General features: G+C 41.2%; 1 protein-coding gene across 2 annotated transcripts in view; it reads right to left on the minus strand.

Moving 5' to 3' along the window:
• Positions 1–22,631, minus strand: part of SETBP1 (SET binding protein 1) — a 266,550-nt gene that overhangs the window by 7,335 nt on the left and 236,584 nt on the right. For both annotated transcript variants that reach the window (XM_053969032.1, XM_053969033.1), the window contains exon 6: positions 3,490–3,657. In XM_053969032.1, the coding sequence (XP_053825007.1) occupies positions 3,490–3,657 (168 nt within the window). The remainder of the gene's footprint in view (positions 1–3,489; positions 3,658–22,631) is intronic.

Consider the following 22,631-nt stretch of genomic DNA (forward strand, 5'->3'; position numbering starts at 1 on the left):
TTTGATCAAAAAAGGTTAAGTCCCTGTCACAGAAAATGATTAGTCTCATCTGTCCTCATTGGTGATTGACATAAGTACTCCCAGTAACTTCAGCCTTAAGCATTCAAATCCTTTGAGTCCCACCCATATCCTGAGTGTATCTTCAGGTCAGAAGATCTGAAAAATCTAACATTTGGCACACTCTTCAAATTCACTGTCCACCTTTTGCCTTTTATTTCTATTGTCAGGGCACATTTTCAAATCCTATGTATTTTTTTTTTTAATTCCAATATTTGAGGTGTTTGTTTTTGTTTTTGTTTGTTTGTTTTGTTTGTTTGTTTTTTTTTTGTTTTGTTTTTTTTTTTTTTTTTTTTCTGAAAGTAAAGCTGAAATTTTTCAGTTGGTGATTAACAATGGAAAAGTGAGCAGAAATAAAGGAAAGTTTGCAAGCATGATGATACCAGGAGATTTGGATTTACTCTCAATTTTCATTGGAAAGAAAGCAAGCCAAAGAACTGGGGAAAAAATCGAAATAAAGCATTAGCCAAGTCCCAGCAAAGACATTTTTTGTCTTTACTGAGATTTATCTGTAGCCAGTTGTTTCTGCAGATTGGTGTTACCACCTGAACGTGGTCAGTGGAGACCTGGTCTGTACAGCTGGTAGAGGACAACTTCAGCTCAGTGCAATTCAAGATGACCTTGCACATTGTTTTGTTGTCCTGATACTGGATAAGAACAACACAGAGCTCCTGTCCATCCTAAAACCCTCAATGTGTCACTCAGGCTGAAAGTCCTGAGTGGAGCCAGGTTCTGAGTAGACACTGCCCGAGAGGAGCAAAGGTTGGCACCTTCTGTCAAACTGCCCAATTCCTCAAAATTAACTGATATGCAGGCAATTATGGGTAGGCTTCTGCTCCTGCATGTGAATGGACGTTCTGAAAACCACTTTCAGTGTCTTCCTTCATGTTTAGATACTTTTTTTGCCCTTATAACATTTTGCAAGCTCACAAGTTTGCTCTTTTTTGTGCTGAAACACATTTTCACATTTAGGAAAAAAATACCTTCTATGCTGTTTTATGCTGGTTTACTACACTAATTTTTCCTTTGTAAATGCTTTGGGGCGTTTATGGCTTTCTCAGGGAGCTTGTTAGAAGCTACTAATAATTTTTTTTCTTCCTAGTAAGCCTCTGAACTTGCAGGCTCTAGAAATCATTTACACAGTCTGCCAGTAGTCAGAATGCATGTACTCGATAAGTACATATGCTTTCAGGTCAGGCTTTTAAAATTAGATATTAAGAAACCCAATGTTATTTTGATTATTGAATGTCAGGGACATCTGATTCTACATTTGGTGCAGGAAGACTATGCAGAAATAGTCTGATGGGCCTGCAGGGGGAAGCTTTGATGAGGTGTGCCTATGATAAAATATCAGGGAGATCTGCCAAAGTAAACTAGTATTGAAGTGAGAGCCATTAGGTGTTATCAACTCATCTGGAAGCTCTTGGTGAACAATCTTTGATATAAAATATTTTCCTATATTGCCATGTGATATACTGCTCTGCTGAAAGCCAAAGCTAAGTATTAATCTTTTCCATTTTATCCAGACAGACCCTGCCCAACCCTGGACCCAAGCTGGTCTGTGCTGGTCTTAGTTTTTTGGATTTTTTTTCTGGTCTGCCTCCACAAAAACAAAATCCAGCCCCAAATAAAGGGAAACTAGAAATGCATGATGAAGCACAAGCTTTTATACTTTTGCTTTATCCTTTCCCCACTCTCCAAACAACCCCACCTAGCTGCCCCAAAACAAGCAAGAATAAATGTTAGCCTTAAACCACAGCATTACACATTTCAAATAAGGCACACAGGGCTCTGGTGTTTCTCCCCTCCCCAGGGTCCACAGGTGCAGTAAGGCTCAGTCTCACAAGTTAGAAATGGCTGCAGGCCATGCTGGGAAGCCATACAGGAATGATATGATGCTGGAAACAGCTTCTGAAGCAAAGAGAGACATTCCTACCAAAAATATATATTTCCAAAGGGAGCTGAAAGGAAGCTGAAAGACCCACTCCAGCACAGTGATGATGAACGAGGAGGTGAGCCTAGGTAGATCAGACCTTTGGATGTTCTTCATTGCCCCGTAAGTTTATCCTGGATGGCTCTGTTATGTCTGAAGCTCTAAAATCCTTCTTGCTGCCTGTCATTCTCCATCCCTTCGGAGATGCCTGAGGCCACTTGCAAGAACATGGCACAGAGGAGGCTGCTCAAAGCTGGGGTCAACTTCTTGGCTTGATTTGAATGGAGGAATTCTCAAAGAGCTTCCTATTAATTACAGGAAACCCATAGCACTGTCCTGTTTTCCCATTAACACAGTTTCTTTCAGTTTTCAGCTAAATTATTTCAACATCTGGGCTACAGATAAACCAACAATTTAATTAGACTTCTGAAAATAGAAAGAATGAACTATGCAGTCGAGCATACACTTTCATCTTGAAACGGATAATAAAATATTTGTGTGCTTTCCTCTTCTGCCGCTTTAAAAATCTGTCCTAGGTTTATATATAGGAAAGTGCTAAAGACTAAACAGACAATCCTGATTTTTTTAATATAAAAATTTATCTTTACAGAGGCTAATTTGCAGCATGAAACCCTTGTTTTCACAATTTATTCAGGAAGTGAGAGGGAAATAAAATTAAGTGCATTGAAAAAGGACTTTCCGCTGAATGATTAAATATGCAATAATTCTGTAAGTCAGTGATACAAATATGTTTTTTGTGAATGTGGCATCAAAAGTTTGACAAGAATATGAAACTCCTAATTGCTGCATGTAGGGTAATGAGCTGTGGGTTCCCCATTCCCTGGAAATTAAGACAAAATGAAAGATTAACCTCTCTATCCATGCCCAAGAAAAGGCATGATGATGCCTGAATGACTTGGCTCAGTTTCCAATAGTATAAAGATATCACCTTTCTGATCTGATTCAAAATAGAAGCACAAAATATAAGTTAATATAAAAGCATTCTATTCTGACTTATTTATTCTGGTACTTTAAATCACTGCTCATTGCCCCAGACAATTTTGCATTTGCAAGACAGAATATTATGCTAAAATCACTGAAGTATGCAGTAAGAAATCTCATCTGCTCCTCAGCTATTCACTGTGTTTTCGGTTTGCTCATGCTATAGGGATGGGAGCATTTAAAAGAAATGAAGAACGGGGCCGAGGAAGGAGCCCAGGAGTTTTGCTTCAGAGTGTCTTCCTAGACCCTACAGGCTGGTGCTACTTGCATCCTCATTATTGCACAAGTGGTGGTGTGTGAGTAGAATAGATTTGATGTGCCAAGATCTACAATCATGGTAAGAAAGATTGGAGATGTTACAGCCTGATTATCACATTAGATATTCACATTTGCAGCTACTTCTCCAATCCGGAAGAGAATTGAGTGAACATATTATATGGCTCCAGAAGAAAGAAGATGGGGAAGAAACAGAGGGGGTGGAGTGAAAACAGCATTACCTGCTTCAGATGTTGCTGATGATGAAGGTAGGAGAGATAATACTGGACTTGGCATTGCAACACTGTCAACAGCTGCTGGTTTCCTTCTGGTCATCACATTACAGGCAGAACTTTCCATTTTACCATGAAGTGAAGTCTGGTCTGCTTTTAAGTGGGGACCTGCAATTCCTGGGGAAACAAAATTTGGATGAGTATTAGTACTGCAACATGTCTGGGGATATATCTGAAAAAAAGAGAAATCAGATGCTGTCCTTGCTACATTGATATATTCCCATATTTCCTTGTGGATGTATCTGTAATGCAGTCTTGATATGAGCAAGGTTCATAATTGTTACCAATTTTTGATAATTTTGGTGAAGGATATACCACCACTGGTCTCTATAAAAATGGTAAACCAACAAAACATTCTGTGTTAGTAATTTTTTTTCTAAAAAACCACGTACACTCTGATACATGTATAAAGAAATATATCCTTCATAATTCTATTTAGTGGGAATGCCTATGTATCATTTCCTGTGTAGTTCATTCTCCACACATAGTTACATACTTCTCTGCTATAAACACCTGACTTAGTGGGTGTTTCATCTGAGTAAGGAGCAGGCATCAGGAACAACCTCAATATGCAATTCCCATCCGGAGCACATTACATTTATTTTTCAAGAATTCCCTTCCTAATTAAATTTGCCTTGCAGCTCATCAAAGGGAAGAGAGTTAAAAAAAGAAAGAGCTGTTTGTCATATATCTTTCTACCTAGAGTTTACAATGCAGAATAAATGAGTGGTAAAATAATGCCAAAGAGGTTAAATATTCCAGAAAAATAAAAGTTAAGCATTTATGGCTGGCAAATTCCTCCAGTAACAGTATTTCTCAAACTCTCGTATAGTTTGTAACCACTTTATTTTCTTGTAAATATGTGAAATTTAAACTTCTGGCATGGAAATTTGAAAACCTCTCCCAGTCTCTGTGATGTTGGGCTTCAACATGATTAGGGCAGATATTAATTTATCAGAGATAATCCTTAATAAATTCCTTTTTTTTTTTCAGATCTCAACCCGCACATGAGCCTCAGATAAAATGCATCAGATTTTGGCAAATTATACAATAATTCAAAAAATCACAAAGCAGCTGAGGTTAAAAAGCTCCTCTTGAGACCACCTTGCCCACTTCACTCTGCTCAAACAGGGTCATCCAGAGAAGGCTGCCCTGGACCTCATCTGGCCAAATGGGAATATATCCAAGGAGGGAGAGTCCACAACTTCTCTCTACAAACTGTTCATCCCCTCAGTAAATCTACACTGCTCAGGAATAACTTGTGTTTCAGCTTGTGCCCATTTACTCTTGTCCTGTCACTGGGCAGCAGTGAGAATAATCTGGCTCCATCCTCCTAATCTTTCCCATCAAATATTTGGATATGTGGAAAAATCCCCCTGAGCCTTCTCTTCTCCAGGCATAGCATCCCATCTCTCTGAGTCTTTCCTCATAGGAGAGATAATATCACAGATTCTTCATAATCCTTGTGGCCTCTGACTGGACTCTCTCCCATATGTCTCTGGCACATCAGTCACTACTCTGAGTTTTGAAATTCTCCAGATTTGTTGAGGGTGTTATCTACCCCGCTACCCTGCTCATTAATTGACATATTAAAAGTTTTTAGTCTCCATATGATGGGGTGCACCTCTACTGACTGGTCTCGAAGTGGATTTTTTGCTACCCATCACAACCCTCTGAGACTAGCCAATTTTCAGTATACATTTATTCTGCCTGTGTTTCATCATTTTGTCTATAAGAAGCTAATGGAACTCAGTGGCAGAACTCTTGCTAAAGTCAAGATAAGAAACATCAGATTGGTGAGGCATGATTTCCACTCAGATCTGTGATAACTACTCCTGGTCATCTTTTCCTCCTTCATATGTTTGGAAATGCTCTTTACAATTATTTACTCCGTCAAATTCTGAGGTGAGACTGAACAGCCTTGCTGCCTTCCTTGCTTTTTCTTCTTGACCTTCTTGGACTGATATTTCTTCTCCTCTAGTCCTCAGAAACCTCTCCTGATCACCACAACCTTTCAAAAACAACCTAGAGTAGTCTCACAGTGATGCCAACCAGATCCCTCAGCCCCTTTGGGTACATCCTGCCAAATCCCATGGATTTATGCATGTCCAGTTCATTTAACTGTTCCTAATCGGATCTTCCTCCAAGAGCAGGTTTCTTTCCACACCAGTATTATAGGCCTGGGATTCTCAAAGGCCAGTCTTACCAGCAGAGGTCAAGGCAAAGAGGACAATCAGTCTTCTGCTGATCTTTTTCAGCCAGGGTCCCTGTTTTATTCAGCAAGGGTCCCATATTTTCCATAAGCTATTTTCGGCTGCTTCATCTACCTGTCAAAAACATTTCTTGCTGATCTTCTGCCCTAGATTCAACTCCAGATGGACTTTGCCTTCCTAAACCCATCCCTGTGTGCCTGAACATTATAGATCTACTTCTCTGGGTCACCTGCTTCCATGTCTCTTTTGCTTCCTTTTTGTACCTGACATTACTCAGGAGCTTCTTGGTCAATTACTAAAATCTCCTGACATCTTTGCTGAGTTTGATTTGCCACTCTGATCTGGTTTTGCATGTCTCCACAACATTCCTGATCCAGGCCAGCAGCAAACCTCCTGGTACAGCAGGTCAGGTCAGCAGGTGGGGGCCTTTATCCCCTGCAGCACTGAACCCCCTCTGCCATCCCTGGCTGCACCTGGATAGCACCTGGTGGTTCCTCAAAGACTTTCCACAGGTGCTCCGATACAGCCTGAGAAAGCTCCCTAAGATCATCAAGTCCCACTGCTCCCCCACCACCGCCAAGGCCACCACTAACCCATGCTCCCACGTGCCACATCCACATGGCTTTTAAACCCTTCCAGGGGATGGGAACTCCAGCACTGCTCCTGAGAGCCTGTGTCAGAACTGGACAACCCTTTCTGTGAAGAAAGTATTGTTAATATACAGTTTAAACCTCCCCTTGCACAGCTTTCCTCTAATTCTGTCCCTTGTTCCCTGGGAGTAGAGTCAGGCCCCCACCTGGCTGCACGCTCCTGTCAGGGAGTTGTAGAGAGTGAGAAGGTCCCCCCGAGCCTCTTTTACTCCAGGCTGAGCCCCTCCAGCTCTCTCAGCTGCTCCTGGTTCTCCGGACCCTTTTCCCTTTTGTGTCTTTTCTCTGTGCTCAGTTTCTCTGTACACCAACCAAAGATTCCTTATATTTGCTATTTGGAGCTGCTATTTGGAACAGTCCCTATGAACTTAGGTTTCTGGCATGTAAAATTAGAAATATCAGCAGATCTGTGGGTTGTCTCAGAAACTGTGAAAGAGATCCCTATCAGATTCAGGCACAGAAATGCTACAGTGAGAGGAGTCTGAAAGACAGGGATACAAATGTGCAAATGTGTCAGTTTGGGATAGGCGTCCTGATGAAACCGTGACCTGATATCAGCTGGTGGATTTAAGGGAGGCAGAAAGGGCAGAAATAGTCATGAGACAGCATTACAGGTCACAGCTTGGTGGAGATAAACAGAGCAGTCTCTGCCTATTAGACCACACATCTTTCCAGAGCCTCAAATCTAGTATTAAGCATCTCAAATTGTATCCATTAAACTTCAATCTCTCTCTGCTCGGCTTCTCTAGTGCAAATGAGAACAATAATATACCCCTCATCTCAAGAGCAGTCCTGTGAAAATAAAATTATCAACATTCATGAAACATTCATCTATTCATACCGAGGCTTAGAAATGTGGAATAAATGAGACATGATGTCACGCACTGAATAGCAAGAGGAAAATCCAGCTCCCAAATAGCTGTTCATTAGGTGAGCTCTGTACATTGAATGAAGCAGTGTCCCATACAATAAGTGAGATATTTGACTAGGTAATTACCCTTTGGAGCTCTGTGTATGTACACCTGAGGTTTCACCACTACACAGCACTTGGGTTTGTGCCTTAACTATATTTATTCATGAGTGTAGAGGGTGCACAAGAAATGTGCACATGTGGGTGCATGTATCAATGCACACACACATATATGCACGTGCATATGGTACATAATAATGCTAACAACCTCGTAAATTCAACAGCTGGTTCTAATTAAACTGAAGGGCCTATATAAAGAGCCGTATGAAAACATGCAGCTGTAACCTGTTGACCTCTATTGATAAAAAAAGAAAAAAAGTCTGTGAAGCTGTGTTTCAACATATCAAGGGACAATCACTCATTTTTTCAAAGGTAATCCCCCACAAACCACTTATCCTCTCAAATCTCTACCTGCACACAGTGTTTGCATTAGGGACCTTGATTTATGGATCCCCACTCCTTGGATGGAGAGGCCAACTTCCTGTTGCCGTGGTTACTTAGATCTTGGTTCAAGGTTAAACTACTCCCAAATCAAAATCAGTGGCAGGCACAGCATCTAACAGCCAGGTTATTGACTACCCTAGGATGCTTAAAGGTCAAAGACCAAAGTGCTGCTCACTGCCTTTGGGGTGAGTCAATATTTTCAATATTTTTATTCTGTTTCTTCTGAAGAAGTAGTTGCTGCTCAATTACCACCTATCTGGGTTTAGCAAGGTCATACAAATCATTGAGCAAAGTCCTCCCCCTACAGAAGAGATACAAATGTAATGAATTACTTCAAAGTCTACATGGCCCAATTGCAGCTCATCACCAGTGAATCATGGGTTCAGACATCTGTCTCTTGTTTTAGGAGCTGTGTTTCTTCAGCCTGTACCCCTCACCTCACTGAAAATCTCCTCTATATTGAGGAAGAAGAGTAATTTATGGATCTGGAGCAATCAATAAGGGAGAGCCATCAGTTTTCTTTCATGGATACCAGAATGCAAACAGAGATTCAGAAGCATTGCTGGAAGCACACAGAGGTGCAGCAATTTGCTGACAAAGTTGTGATGCATGCTGCAGTAGTGGAATGTCTGTCCTTCAGTGGACAGACCTGCTGGTGTAGTATCATCACCTCTCATTGCACTTTTTCCTCTCAACTGGAGCACTCTGTTCAGAAGGCCTTAGGTAAGAGAAGGCCCTAGTTCAACCCATCTAAGATTCAGGTGAAAATAAATAATTTGCAACACTGTCACAGGGATGTAAGAGTTTAAAATTCACATGTTCGTTTGTTGAATCAGTGTATTTTATCCTTTGGCACTGCCTCAGAAAGAGAGAAGATTCTGTGGGGGCTGGAGCACTTTTGCCATGGAGACAGGCTGAGAAGAGATGAGAGTTGTTCAGACTGAAGAAGAGAAGGCTCTGGGGAGACCATATAGCCCCTTCCAGTACTTGAAGGGAGCTTAAAAAAAAATCTCAAGAGTGACTTTTGTGCACACCCAGACAGAGATAGGACAAAGGCGAACTGATTTAAATTCCAAAAGGGGACTTTTAGATATTACAAAGAAATACTTCTCTGTGAGGGTGGGCAGGCCCTGGCACAGGGTGCCAGAGGAGCTGTGGCTGCCCCTGGATCCCTGGAAGTGTCCAAGGTCAGATTGGACAGGGCTTGGAGCAGCCTGGGACAGTGGAAAGTGTCTCTGACCATTGCAGGGGGTTGAGACAAGATGGTATTTAAAGTTCCTTCCAATCCAAATAATTCCATAATTCTATGATGTACACTTGTGACCTGATTCAGACCTTATTTATCACCTATCTGTTAATCTTTGTGCATTTCCTCTAAATTAGAACCCTTTTCATCCCATGAAAGACCCATACCTTAACTCCCCTGAGTCCTACTGATAGCACAGACATCACCACATGCACATGCAAGGAAACAATGGACAGCAAAGCAGGAAGGAAATCAATCATTATATATATATATAATGAGAAAGGGCACGGGGAAAGGACAGCTTCAAAAGCAGAGGTGGACATAAAGGAGTTTATCAAGAGCCTAAAACAGTGATGGTATGATTATAAAGAAATAATCACCGTAATCATACATAAAGAAGTGATTCAGGAGAAGCACGATTATAGTTCAGGGCAAACTGGCAGAAAGCTTGTGTAGGAGGGAGGACAATGCTGACTTGAAATTGGCTTTTCCTTAAAGATTTGTAGCATTTTTCATTCATTGGCTAAGCAACTTATGAGCTCGAACTGATATTAATACATTAATTTTAAAACCTGGTAATTATTGTAATTAAGTGCAAACTTTTTGAGCAATGTGGTCCAACTGCACAACCCAATTGTGCTGGGCTCTTTACAAATGGATTAATTTACTTGCCTTGCTTTACTGTTAAATCATGATCACCCTGCTTATTGCATTCATCTGTTTTCTCTCGTCGTCTACTTGCACAGAAAGATTCTTGGACAATGTGCACCTTTTCTTCTTTAATCTGTGTACAGAATCTAGCACAACATGCACCCAGGCTGGAACTCAAAGTGCCAGTCCAAAAGAGATAATAAATGTTAATTTGCCATTGGAAAACAGAGAAAATCAGCTGATAAAAATTGATCTCAGTGAAGCTTCTGCTAGGGAAGATTTTTCTTTAGAGAGTTCATTGGATTGGATTTGTACTCTCCACAGATTTCTGGAAATCCACAGCTATACTTAAATTGTTTATGCATCTGACCATTTTTATTGGAAAACTCTTACAGATGTGTTTTTTTTTCCTCCCAGTGTCTTTGCACAATGAAGCTATGCAATGCAACTGTACAGGAATGCACGTCTAAACATGTAGTTAGTCAGAGTATTTGCATTTTGATAACTCCTCAGTTTGGAATAAAGAACCAGAAGAAGCCTCATATCTTGGTGAATCTTTTCTTAAGGCTGGTTTTAAATAAATCAGTCAAAAGTTTGGCATTGCATCATATTCCAGAAGGGAGAACTGAATTACTATGTGATAAATGTAGTTAAGGAAAGTAATTATTCTTCTTAAAGTAATATTATTACCTTTCTAACTTATGGAAGTAATTTCCCTGGGTTCTATTTGACATGTATTATCATTTAAAATAACTGTACTTTCAATGTAAAGCACTACTTTATGGCTTTAAGTCCTTTTATCTTCGTCCCTTTTCCACCACCACATTAAAAACTTCAAATTCCACCTTTTCTAAGAGGGATTTTCTATTTTGCAGAATGTGTCCCCCTGAATAAAACCAAGTGCCTGTGGAATAATAATACAAAAAAATTACTCCCATTGCCAACAGGCAAAAAATTTAAGATATGAAGTCTGCTTTATTTCATTCTAGCTATTTTCCTACTTTTTTTTTTTAATCAGAATAGCTTTAGAGAAAGAAAGAAGGAGACTGAGAAAGCTATCATTAGATAGATCTTCTGATCTTTATCTCCAGAAGCACAGTCAGAAGAGCTAATACTATGATGATGGCTTTGAAATCTCTTAGGAATTGAATAAAAAGAAGTGATAGTGATGAACTCCCAGCTAATAAACACAGAGTGCTTATTTCTGCAGAATGATCAATTTCCAGATGTCCTGAGGCTTGTCTGATACAGTTGATTTACTCATTCTCCCTCACTTCACTAATAAAGCTCAAGTCCTACATCAGATTAGAGAAGAGCTGGATTTTTTTTAAAGAGGCAGGAGGAGGGCTGGCATCATGGCATACAAATGCTGGGAGACACACTAATCTCTTCTGCCTCCTTCTATAACCACCAAGCTGTCTTAAACAGCTGCCTTCCTCTGCTGAAATCATACACTTTATCCACTTTGGGTTAGTACAGTAATGCAGACAATTAATTTGTTATCTTGTTAGTGGAAATTTAATGCAATGATCTAAAAGAACTCTTACATATTGTGATAAACTTTAGTGCCTCCAGGGCACTTCTCCTCCATAGGACTCATTTCACATCCCATCCATTATGTAAATGAGATGTGGAAATAGTTTAGTTCCCCTAATGTATTTGTACACTGATGGATTGCACAAAGTCAGCCCTACTGAAACTAATGAGGTTAAATGCATCTTGCCATTCCTTTCTACTTGGGTGAATCTCTGTGCCTGTGTTCAAGAAATGCAGTGTGAGTCTTCCTCTTCACTTCATGAAGAGAATTGTGTTTCCTGACAGGGAGCACAGTGGCAACTGCTGCAATACCTGAAGCCTGGCAATGCATCTCCTCAGCAAGCAGAGCAGCTGCTGTGGCTCTGTGCAGATGTGGGATGGTCTGGGGAAGCTTCAAATCCTCTTCCAGTTTGGGGACAAGGGTCCCAGGGCCATGTGGAGCTGCATGTGATGACATACAGTCTTTGATGACTACATAGTTGTCATCATTATCAGTGAGAGGATTACACCTCAGGAGAGCAGGGGAAGAAAGCACTATTTTTCTGATCATCAGGACGAGTCTCAAGACTCCATTGCTCAGGCATAAAATGTAAGTAAGGATTTCTTCCTAATATCTAAGCTTACCCTGCACTGTCAGTGTGAGACCATTCCACACTTGTGTTGTCATACAGGCCCTTCCAAAATCCTTCTCCAGCTCTCTTAGAACCCCTTTAGGTACTGGAAGGGCCTCTAAGGTATTCCTAAATCCTTCTCTTCTCCATGTGAACATCCCCAGCTCTCCCAGCCTGGCTCCAGAGAAGAGGTGCTCCAGCCCTCTGAGAACCTTTATGGCCTCCTTTGGACTTCTACCAACAGGTCCATATCTTTCTAGTGCTGGGGGCTCCAGAGCTGGACACATCACCACAGGTAGGGTCCCATGACAGGAGAGTCGAGGTGGAGAATCCCCAAATTCAGACTGCTGCCCATGCTCCTAGGGCTGCAGCCTAAGAGGATGATCAACTGTAACCTGAATTTTAAAAGACCAGTCTCCTGTCTTTTTCATATTTGTGCTGAATTAGACTTCCTGGCAGATGCAGTCTCGCTCTTCTTTGCCTTTTGGTTTTGCTTTGGATTTCCTCTTTCCTGTACCAGTACAGGAAGAATCACAGACCTCCTTTCTCCTCTGCATATTGCCAGGGTGAGTCAGGAGACTGAGGGAGAAGGGACATGCAGCCCCCATCACTGGAGATGAAGTCTGTGTGTCTGGAAGCTCAGCCTTTAGTGAATTCCAAGATGAACACTTAATGGAGCTTGTGGGAGCAGCTCACAGTCCAGAGCAGCACAGGACAGTCATGCAAGGTGACTGCAAAAGTACTCCCGCCCCGTCCCCTCCAGCCCCACTGTTTGCCCTTCTCAGGCCCCCAGCCCTTCAAACAGAGTAAGATTGGGATTCCAAAATATCACGGAAGAAGCCACTAAATTTTATTTTTTTTTTTAATGCCAGGAAGTAATGAACACGTGAAATTAGGATTTTTAGTGGAATTTGGATCAAAGTAGAAGAACACAGTAGTTATATGTGGGTGACAGCAATAAATAAATTTAATGAAAAGAAAACTCGAGGGGTCAAAAGACTAATTCAGAGTCAAAGGCTCTCTGTTCCCAGGGCTTATGAACAGAGTTGTAAGGTAAAGGGTTCAGAATCAAAAGCTTTTCCTGCTCAGAGACTGAAATTTGAATAAAAAATTACAGTTTGCAGTTGTTGGAGACTGACAGAATCAAGAGGGACAAACAAGGCTGACAGGGTTGGAGAAATTAAATTTGCCATTAAATATCTCAGCAAATGAATCATTTAATACACAACGATGAAGAACTAAATTCTCTCACAGAGAGGATAGGACAAAAATTAAAATGAAAAGGCATAGTTTGAGGGAGGATGGTTAGGTGGAAAAGTGAGACAAAGGGCTCTTTAAAAAAAAAAATGAAAAGCCATTAGGTGCGCTGAGGAGCAGAAATGAAAAGATCTCCAGGTAGGAGCAAGGAACTACCTAGAATAAGTAGTCATTCCAAGATGAACTATCACAGTGGATGAGGATTTGCTCACTGGGGAGAAAGAAAACAGAAGACAGGATTTCTTTCTCAAGAACACAGCTGAGGAAAGACAGATGGGGAAATTTCAGTCCGTAAGTAATGAGAAAAGTCAAGGGTGGTATTTTGAGTTGTTGTTTTTCTAAACAACAGGGATGATCATTTTTAAATGTGGCAGATAGAGCTGATATCCCCTAGGCAAGTAGGGCTGGGAGTAGTTTGTATTTATCACAGATTAAATGGGACACTGGCAGCTCTGGTAGGAGAGTGCTGGCATGAAGCAGAGCTGGAGGAGTCAAGCTGCCAGTGGGGGGAGAACAAATGATGCATTTGTTGCAAAGGGCTGGGCTGGTATATCGATGGCAGTCATTTGTCAGGCACATCCACGGTACAAAAAACTAAGAGAAATTATCAAAATAATTAGCAAAACTCTTCCTGAATGAGTTCAGCTGAGACCTTCACTAAGGAAACACGGCGTTCCTCCAGAAATGGCTTTGTTCTCTCTGTGTATGCATTAGCAAAAGAAAACATATGTTTGCTGCATGAATTCAGCTGATATATTTCTCTTGCTAACATAAATGTTATATTTGCACTACACCAACTTCAGTAGTCCTGTGGTGATCCTGTATTAGAGAAGTAAACAGTGTCAGGGATGTTGCTCGAACCCAGAAATCCATCTGGTTACAAAAAAAGGAGAAGAAGAGAACCAGGGGAGCTTCTCCACCGTGGAACTTAGTTCAGTAATATTTGAACTGATCCCCCAAGGGGTCCACACCTATCTACTTATTGCAGCTGCAGGTGAAGGTGGCTCAGAAACCACAAAAGTATTTGGGGACAGGCAGGATAGGATAGGCAGAAAGTCACAGGGTTGACAAAAACATCCAAAGCTGCTGATTTCTAAGTTAGCATTTTCCCTGCTGGGCAGGGCAGCAGAGCAATTTCATTTTTCTTCTTTATCTGTAATAAGCTGTGCCACAGTTCATACAATCAGAAATACTCTGAGTATGACGTGTATTTGAAGTGAAATCTCAGCACTTAATAGGAGTCTCCATAGACCTTACAATCTAGAAGAGTTAAAACTCCACTGTAACAGAGGAGTTTTTATTTTTAGAAGGTCTCATGTTGGTTTTGTTTTAAAATCTGAGTGCATTCATCCCAATTTAAAGCTGATTTATCATAAAATGAGTGCTTTCTTTATCAGCAATGAAAATGAAAAATAATGCACACTGGGAGTGCATCTATTGTTCTTCTCTTTTCTTCTTTATTTCAAATCAATAAATAAGGGGTGTTTCTCACCTTTCATGAGGAAAACTACAGTAACTGACTTTATTATGAAAACTGAAATCTGTTTAAACAGATGTATAGGTAAGCTTGTGAGTATTATTTACAATTAAACTCAGCAACAAATAATTTAAACAGCACTTGAAAACTACTAAAATATGTGAAAATTATCAAATATAGTACAATGTTTGGTTTTATTTAAATAGCTCAGTGTTCCTATGAATGGAGAAAAGACAGTCAGATAGGAAAATCAGAACTTTCCTTGAAGTTCATCCTTTTGCTTTTATCCACTTAAAAAACCCAGTGACACACTATTGTTCTGATATGAACCTTAGTGTAAAATCTTCAGTTTTACATTCTTTTAAAAGGAAAATTCTGAAGGAAATACTTTCCCTAGAGTGTTTTTCATTAAAATTCTTGCTGAAGACTGCTTCCTATAACAGTGGAAGAAGGATGGCAGAGAGACCACGTATAATAAGGTCAGAGAGACACAAGAAGGGATATGACTGATGAAGAAAAGGTTAAAGAGGTGAAGAGTGCAAAGTGGAATGAAATAGGGAAAGAGATGGAAATAGGAGACAAAGAATAGATTGGAAAGAAGTTGGAGGAGGGAAATCACTTATTACAGACATGTGTGAAAAGCAGATTGACAAGAACCAGAAGAAAGAGCATACATGGAAAAGTCTAAATGCTCTTAACCACTGACATTTGGAGCTATGCTATCAACTTTAAGGTTGCACATCTGTGCTTGAGTCACTCTAAATTTGCAGAGAGCTTTTCTTCATGGCTTTGGTGCAAGCTTGTCTTCAGTTTTCACATTTACTGGAGCCAAAACAGTGTATTTTAGGTTCTCCAAGCAGTGAACTTCTTTCCCTGTAGCCTTATACTCTTATTTTATAGCACCAGGCAGACAAAATACAGACTGGTGGATAAGGGTAGGAATATGTTCCCTTTAAGCATCCTCTCTGAGAGAGCATCATGATGAAGCAAAGATTATGCAAAGTTGTGGGTTTTTTTTTTTTTTTTTTTTTTTTTTTTTTTTTTTATTATTATGACTGCTTTCCTGGGGTGGCAGAATTTTATTGTACAAAAGCAAAGATGGAACAGAGACAGAATCTGCTGAAATTCTGGCCCTGACTGAGACTTTGGTCAGGTCACAGCCCTATGGAAAAAACAACGAATGTCAGGAAACTGACAAGCACAAGCTCTCCAACCTTTATGCCTAAAATTAGGTTAACAGTGTACTTTCTTTTTTCAGGACTCTGTGTCCCAGTACAGACTGACACGAAGATAGGTCTCAGTTTCAGAAAGTTGTTTGTAAAAGCTGGCCTTGTAAATTTTGCAGAAAATATAGAATTCTGGAAAGAAGAAATCTAAAGGGACTTTATTTAGCAGTTTGGGTGTAAAAAGGAACTTGGGCCTTGTTTTTTCATACTGGGACAGGTGCCCAGGAAAACAGCTCAGTCAAATTCAGTGTTTTGAATTTTCTCTTCATAAACAAATTTATGGATTTGTACTTAACACCCTCCTGACAGTGTTTACTTTTAATAACAAAGGGAATAGTGGGTTCATATCACTTTAGGTGGCAACAACTCATGTTTCTATGCGAGGGCTATGTATTTAAGGCTACAAAGATAAAATTAGTGCAGTCAGAGTGGGTGTTTCAGCTGAAAAAGTGGGGCCTACTTTAGTGCAAGACTATTTATGCTCCAGGCTCCATTAGCTAAACTTTCACTGACCATAATAAAAGCTGAGAAATCAAACTCAGGCAGCAATCTTACGCTGTGGATATCCAGATTTGGGTGAGAGCAACCATCCTCCCCCTGAAGCTCCGTGGCCAAATCACCACTCAAGTGTAAATTCCTCCCACTCAAAAGGAGAGGCTCAAATGTGGATGGTGCATCTCTGGCTAGGAGTCTGAAGTCTATGCAGGCACCTGGTTGTATTTGAAATGCCCTGAGGTATTTGAAACATCCGAGGGAGGCTGGCAGATATGATAAAGGGCTTGAGACAAGACCTCTGCCCTTCTGCAAGAGCAGCTGGAGGCCAGGCAGGATATTCTGGGCATCTCAAATGACAGTTGACAACTATGTGTGGGCAAGTGGATCAAGTCCTGAGCCTTCATTCTTGCTTGTCCCAAAGTCTCTTGTGGGTAGGGAAATATCTCATCACTGTAAATATCCCCTTGTCACCTATGAAGGAGCAGCACAAACATGTCCTGTCAACTCTTCCCTGAGCAGGAGGTAAAATGGCTGTGATTCAAGACATCAAGGTGTATGGGCAGGAAATTTAAACCGTGGAAATGTCCTCTGATCCTTTAGGATGGATTTGTTACCCAGGCTGAAAATTAGGAATTTTTTTTTCCTGCCCAAAGGCAAGGGTCTTTGGCTTCACATTATAAGAAGCAAGCATATATTTCTATTTCCAGCAGACAGATCATAAAAATAAAAAATAATAATAATGATAATAAATCTGTCAAATCAGCAATTTAAAATTGCAGGTGGTAGACAAACACAGGAACTTACAGGATCCAGCTCTACAATTGCTGTTCTGCACAGAAGAAATCAATGAAACAAATATAGCCTATCCAGCTGATAGAAGAACAAGCCATTCCTAAGTGCATAATTTTCTTCGTCTGTGTTTGAAACTACCTCAAAGCAAAAAAGCCAATATGTCTCAAAATGATGCGACAACTAACTAAGCTTAACATTTCCTCTCCCCTCTTGTTTATCCATTCTTCATCGTTCATTTAGTTTTGGTAAAATACTCTGGAAGCAAAACCATCATGATCACTTACACACATGTATCAATTAAATCCAACTCAACCTCTCTCTCTCTCAAAAAAAAAAAAAAAAAAGGGCCTCTAAAGGCAGCCTAAGTTATGGTTTTGTCTTAAGCTGTGTTTCTCCACAGGAATTCTCTCCTTCCCACAAACAAAAGAGCCATTTCATCTAGAGTTGTGAATCCGCAGAGACAGAAAAAAATCCCCCATGAAATGCCAAAGACACATGAGTAAAATATCTTCATTTATGAAGTTTAACTGTTTAAATGAAGAAAAAAAGTGTTGAGCAACTGGTGGGCATTTCCAATTGCTGTGCTATTTCTGTGTTGCTGTGCGGCTGTTTCTCATTCCAGGAGTTAAAGGGGGGGAAAAGAAGGTCTTCTGTTTTTTTAAAAGATCTGGAACTACTTGGCATGTGACTTCTGAAGTGTTTAGCACAGACTTAAAAAAACATCATGGACATTTATCAGCCTAGGCCCAAAATCTACTTGCCTGCCTTGTATCATCAGTCATCATGCTAATGAAAAAACTAATGGCATTTCAATTGCATTTCAAGAGAAATGAGCTGTTTTGACTGAACAGGAATTAGAAAAAAAAAATAAATTCTTGGACAAAGAGTATATCTCTCTCCTTTTTTATTATTATTAATTAGATGAAGCATTTGGCTTCAATGAAGGCTGGGGTCCCAACTGTACAAGTAACATGGACATAGGAAATGAGAAATGAGCCGTATCAGTAGATATAGAAAGGAAGAAAAAGAGTTAAGAACAAAGAATAGGAAAGAGAAATACACAAAATGTTTTCAAATCACTCAGTGGTGTCTAAGCTGAGTTATTTTAGTATTTCAGATGATCAACAGAGAGGAGACATCTCCAGAGCTCAAGTCATGCCACTTGAGCTAGATGTCTTGCTTGAGTACAATTCACTATCCCTGAGTTATCCACACTGGCTGGTTCAAACCCACACAAACTTTCAGAAATCAACATGTGAGCGGCAAGCAAACAATCTCACCACCAGCTAACAAGTCAGCAAGACATGCAGTTTGGTAATAGAGCAAGAGGAAAGGCCCTCAAGTTCCATGAGAGATTTAGAATGGGTGTCGGGAAAATTTTCTTCATGGAAAGGGTAGTCAAGACCTGGCACCCAGGCACAGCTGTCCAGGGCAGTGTTGGAGCCCCCATCCCTGGAGGGAGTTAAAAGCCATGTGGATGTGGCACTTGGGGACGTGGGTTAGTGGTGGCCTTGGCAGTGCTGGGGGAACAGCTGCACTCATGCTTGGAGGGCTTTTCCACCTAAATGATTGTGTGATTTTATGTGTCACACTCCTGTTCCCCAGCCCAGCTCCCTTACACAGACTCCATCTCAGAGTTATTGCTAAGACGGGTGCAAGCAGTGCCTCTCTTCTGGAGCACAGGGATGGAGACACAGATGGCTCAGATCTCCAGGTGGCACCACACAGCCTGGTCTTGCACTGTCAGGATGGAGCAGGACAGAGGTACCCTGCAGAGGGAGGTGTCAGTAGGTGGTGCTGATGGCCAAGGGGTGCAAGCCCAGGTTTCGCTGCAGCAGTGCACCTAGATCATGTCCTGTATTTGTTCCCTCCCACAGCTCACATTTTCTCTGGAGATCTTACAAATTTATCACGTCATCTTCAAAGATGGACAACGTCCAGCACAAATTTTGACTGTTAACTTTTTTCAATTGCCATCTTTACAAGGTTTTTCACTTTTTTTTTATTTTTTTTTTAATCCTCCTGTCCTGCTGAAAAGTGGGAGTGACAGCGCAGCTGAGTGGGTGCAAGGCGGGTGACCAAAGGTCAACTCACCACAGATGGAGACAGGAAGGGGGTGCCCTTAGGAGGTCTTGTAATGGATGTATGTGGGTGCCTCAGTGTGGCAAGAAGCTGGGACTGGTGTGAGACAGAAAGGAGGGGCACTTGCTCCCAGGCATGGTTTCTGTGCGGCATGGGAAAGCACTAGTGCCTGCACCAGTGGGTAAGCAGACTTGGCAGCCCAAGTCTGATCCTAGACCAAATGCTTTACATTTTGGAAATTTCCAGCAAAAAGATGAACTGGGAGGAGATGCAATGCTTTGCCTTAAAAAAAAACCCCAAAACCCCCCAAAAAACAAACAAACAAAAAAAAAGCCCACCAAAAAAAATCCAACCCAAAAAACTTTAAAAACAGTGATGGTGGAAAACCACAACAGTTCCTATGTTCTGATCTGCCCTGCCATGAAACCAGAACAAATAGGCTGCGGCAGAGTTTTAAGAGTCGATTATAAAACACCCCATCAGAACATAAACATCCCACATTGACAAAGTAATCTCTGTGGATCTCAGTGGGCCTGACCTGGTGCTGCCCTCTTCCTTGTATAGTCATGAATACAAATGCAAGGTGAATGCTGGCTGCCTTCTGATCGGGTGACATTTTACACCCATGTTACTGATGTCAACAACTGCATGAGGGAGCAAAGAATCAAACTCAGGACAACCACTTGCAAAAAATAGAAGAGCAAGCTGAAGGCATGTTTCCAAGCAGTCCAGGCATTTCAGGACTGACACTTTACACGGCTAAGTCAATCCCTTTTGCACTCCCACATTTACTTAGAGAAAAGCCTTGTGCTTTATGTTGTGCTATAATACATTGGTTGAGCAGACGCTGCCCTATCTCGACAGCAGAGCTGTTCTCTGCTCCTGCCATCTCACTTTCTGAGTACTAAATCAGTGAGAAGGAACACCCCAGCAAAACTACTCAGATATCTCTGAGATCAAAGCCTGCAACCTTTGTCTCTGGTATGCAAAGGGAGAAAAATTACGGCTCGTCTCACATTCTGCTCAAACAATCCTTTCTCTTTTCACGCAAACAAACAAATAAACAGCAAATGCCCTATTCCCACCTGGTGTTGCTGCAACATTGTGTTTGAGGCTTTAAAAGCGTAAAAGTCAAACCATTCAAAATGATGGGTCCCCTAGCTGATGTAACACGGTCCCAGGGGTACCTATGTAGTGTATGGTATTGCTGCACATGGTATTAACTTTTATGCCTTCGTCTATATATGCAATGTGGCTCATTTATGGTTGCTCTGGGAGCCACTATGTTTACATAAATTTTAATTTCCTGTCTTTTGTTTGTTCTCTTTATCATCTTTCTAAAACAAAATTTTCCTTGTGAATTTTAGTGCTCAACCAATTATCCGCAGATGGAGGCACAGGAGAATTGACATCCTCTGATTTTTCCATGTGGCCCTGGCAATGCGCCTCTGCTTCGGTTTGGGCCCACTAGGAGTGGCGGAGCTCCAGCAGTGACACTGTGTTTCTACCAGAGCAGGCCTGTTCCCACGGGTCGTGGCAATTTTGGTCCTGTGTCTCCTGGGATCTGGCCAAAACCTTCCTGCTGAGTTGACATGGGCCATATTTACTGTATCATAACTCATTTTCCTTGATTTGTTTTCCTTTTAAATGAATGCAGCTCGTGAATTGAGTGAATCTGGTAGTTGACTTTATCCATCCCCACGTGAGTTACATGCCTGCAGATTTTGGTGTGAAAGCCCTTTGTCACCTGCTCTGATAACTAAAACAAGGTGTTTAAGCTGCTTGAAACACATCTTTTGTTGAAACTTGCAAAACTAGTGCCTTGCTCAGAGCAGACCATGTTGTAAAACATCACTATAAATGATTGAGACTGTAGAGATGCCAGTAGTACAGAAACAAAATCCATGATGGTCCAGCTACAGATTAATGCAGTGATCTTCATGAACTTGTAATTAAAATTCAGTGTTGACAAGACCAAGCCCTGCTACTATATTTTAGGGAAACAAGGAATAACAAATAAAGCTAAATTATAATAGGTCGATGCAGCAAATACAAGAAAAATATGGCAGTTCTCAGCAGCTGTGATAGGAATCCTTCCTCTTCTTGAATAATAAAGGCTTTTGCTAATTTTAACCAGAGCTGAATCTGAAAAACCTGCAGTCACATGTGACTCACAGAGCCCCAAGGGAAGGGGAGGTGGGGGAAGATATGTGTGTGTGGATGTCTGTGTATATAATCTAACAGTGCCCAGAGCTTTTGAGATCCTGGACCACTTCAATCGCACAGGCCAGATTCATTAAAAACCCTGGCTACATTCCAGCAGTTAAAATTGAAGCGGCATATTTATTGCATTTTGCTCAAATAAATCTGAAAACGTGTGAATCATATCCCTTGGAGAGATGGAGGGAAGGAATAAACAGTCTCAGGCTGGCACTCAGGAGTGGGGCACGGTGAGGAACAAAGATGCGGGAGGGTCACGGCCGCAGGATGCTCGAGGAGACAGAGGGTTTGGGAGGCTGAGGGCTCACTCAGTCGCCATTTTCTGCAACTGAGAGGCTGCTGTGCTGGCCTCAAACCCTCTGTTTGGTTTTTTTTTTTTCTGTTTTTTTAATACCTCTGTGCACACACACACACACACACACACACAGATGCATGCATATATTTTAAAGAGCTCCTCAGTGTATGCAACTCTGCTCTGCGGCCCTCTGTGGTTTTCCAGATGCGGTTCATGACGCTGGCACCTCACCCCACTTGCAGCTGCATTCAGCTGGGATTCAATTACAGCCTGCCTTGCAAAAGCAGATTGGGTTTTCAAAGATAACATATTTTGGGGAGGATTTTTTCCCCCCCTCCAAAAAAGCCATTTTTATTAGGAGAGGAGAGGCATGACTTGTAGATTGATTTTGCCAGGTGCTGAAGGGCTCCAGATAGGTCCTTAGCACCCACAGTATTGTTTTACTTCGGCACTTAGAGAACATGCAATACCCCACAGGTTTCAATTCTGTGAGAAAGAAAAGTGCTGGCAGAGCAGGCTCTAAGCTGCTCCCACGGGGAAACTATCAGAAACAGCACACAGATAACCATTTTTATCACCACTGATTTTACCAACTGTAATCAGCTTAAACTTAGGAAGCCTAATTATTGATTCTCTCTCTTTTTTTTTTTCTTTTTCTGAAGAGACTTTTTTAGGAAGGAATTTAGTTAGGTGTTGCAAGAACAGGAGGTGATTGAATAGTCCTCCAAGGTCCAAAATGAACCTTGTTCAGACAATGTGTGGCTGTTTGCAAGATGATGCTGTGCAGAGTGGGGTCCCATGTCTTGGCAGCAGGGTGGGAGGGAAAAGACAGGTTTGCAAGGCTGTGGTGTACCCTGGCATTGGGATTGAGAGAACTCTGAGGAGCATAAGGAGCTGGGAGGGCTATTTTCAGCTTCAAGTCCATGTTT

Source organism: Vidua chalybeata, chromosome Z (genome assembly GCF_026979565.1).
Source record: "Vidua chalybeata isolate OUT-0048 chromosome Z, bVidCha1 merged haplotype, whole genome shotgun sequence".
Taxonomy (NCBI): domain Eukaryota; kingdom Metazoa; phylum Chordata; class Aves; order Passeriformes; family Viduidae; genus Vidua; species Vidua chalybeata.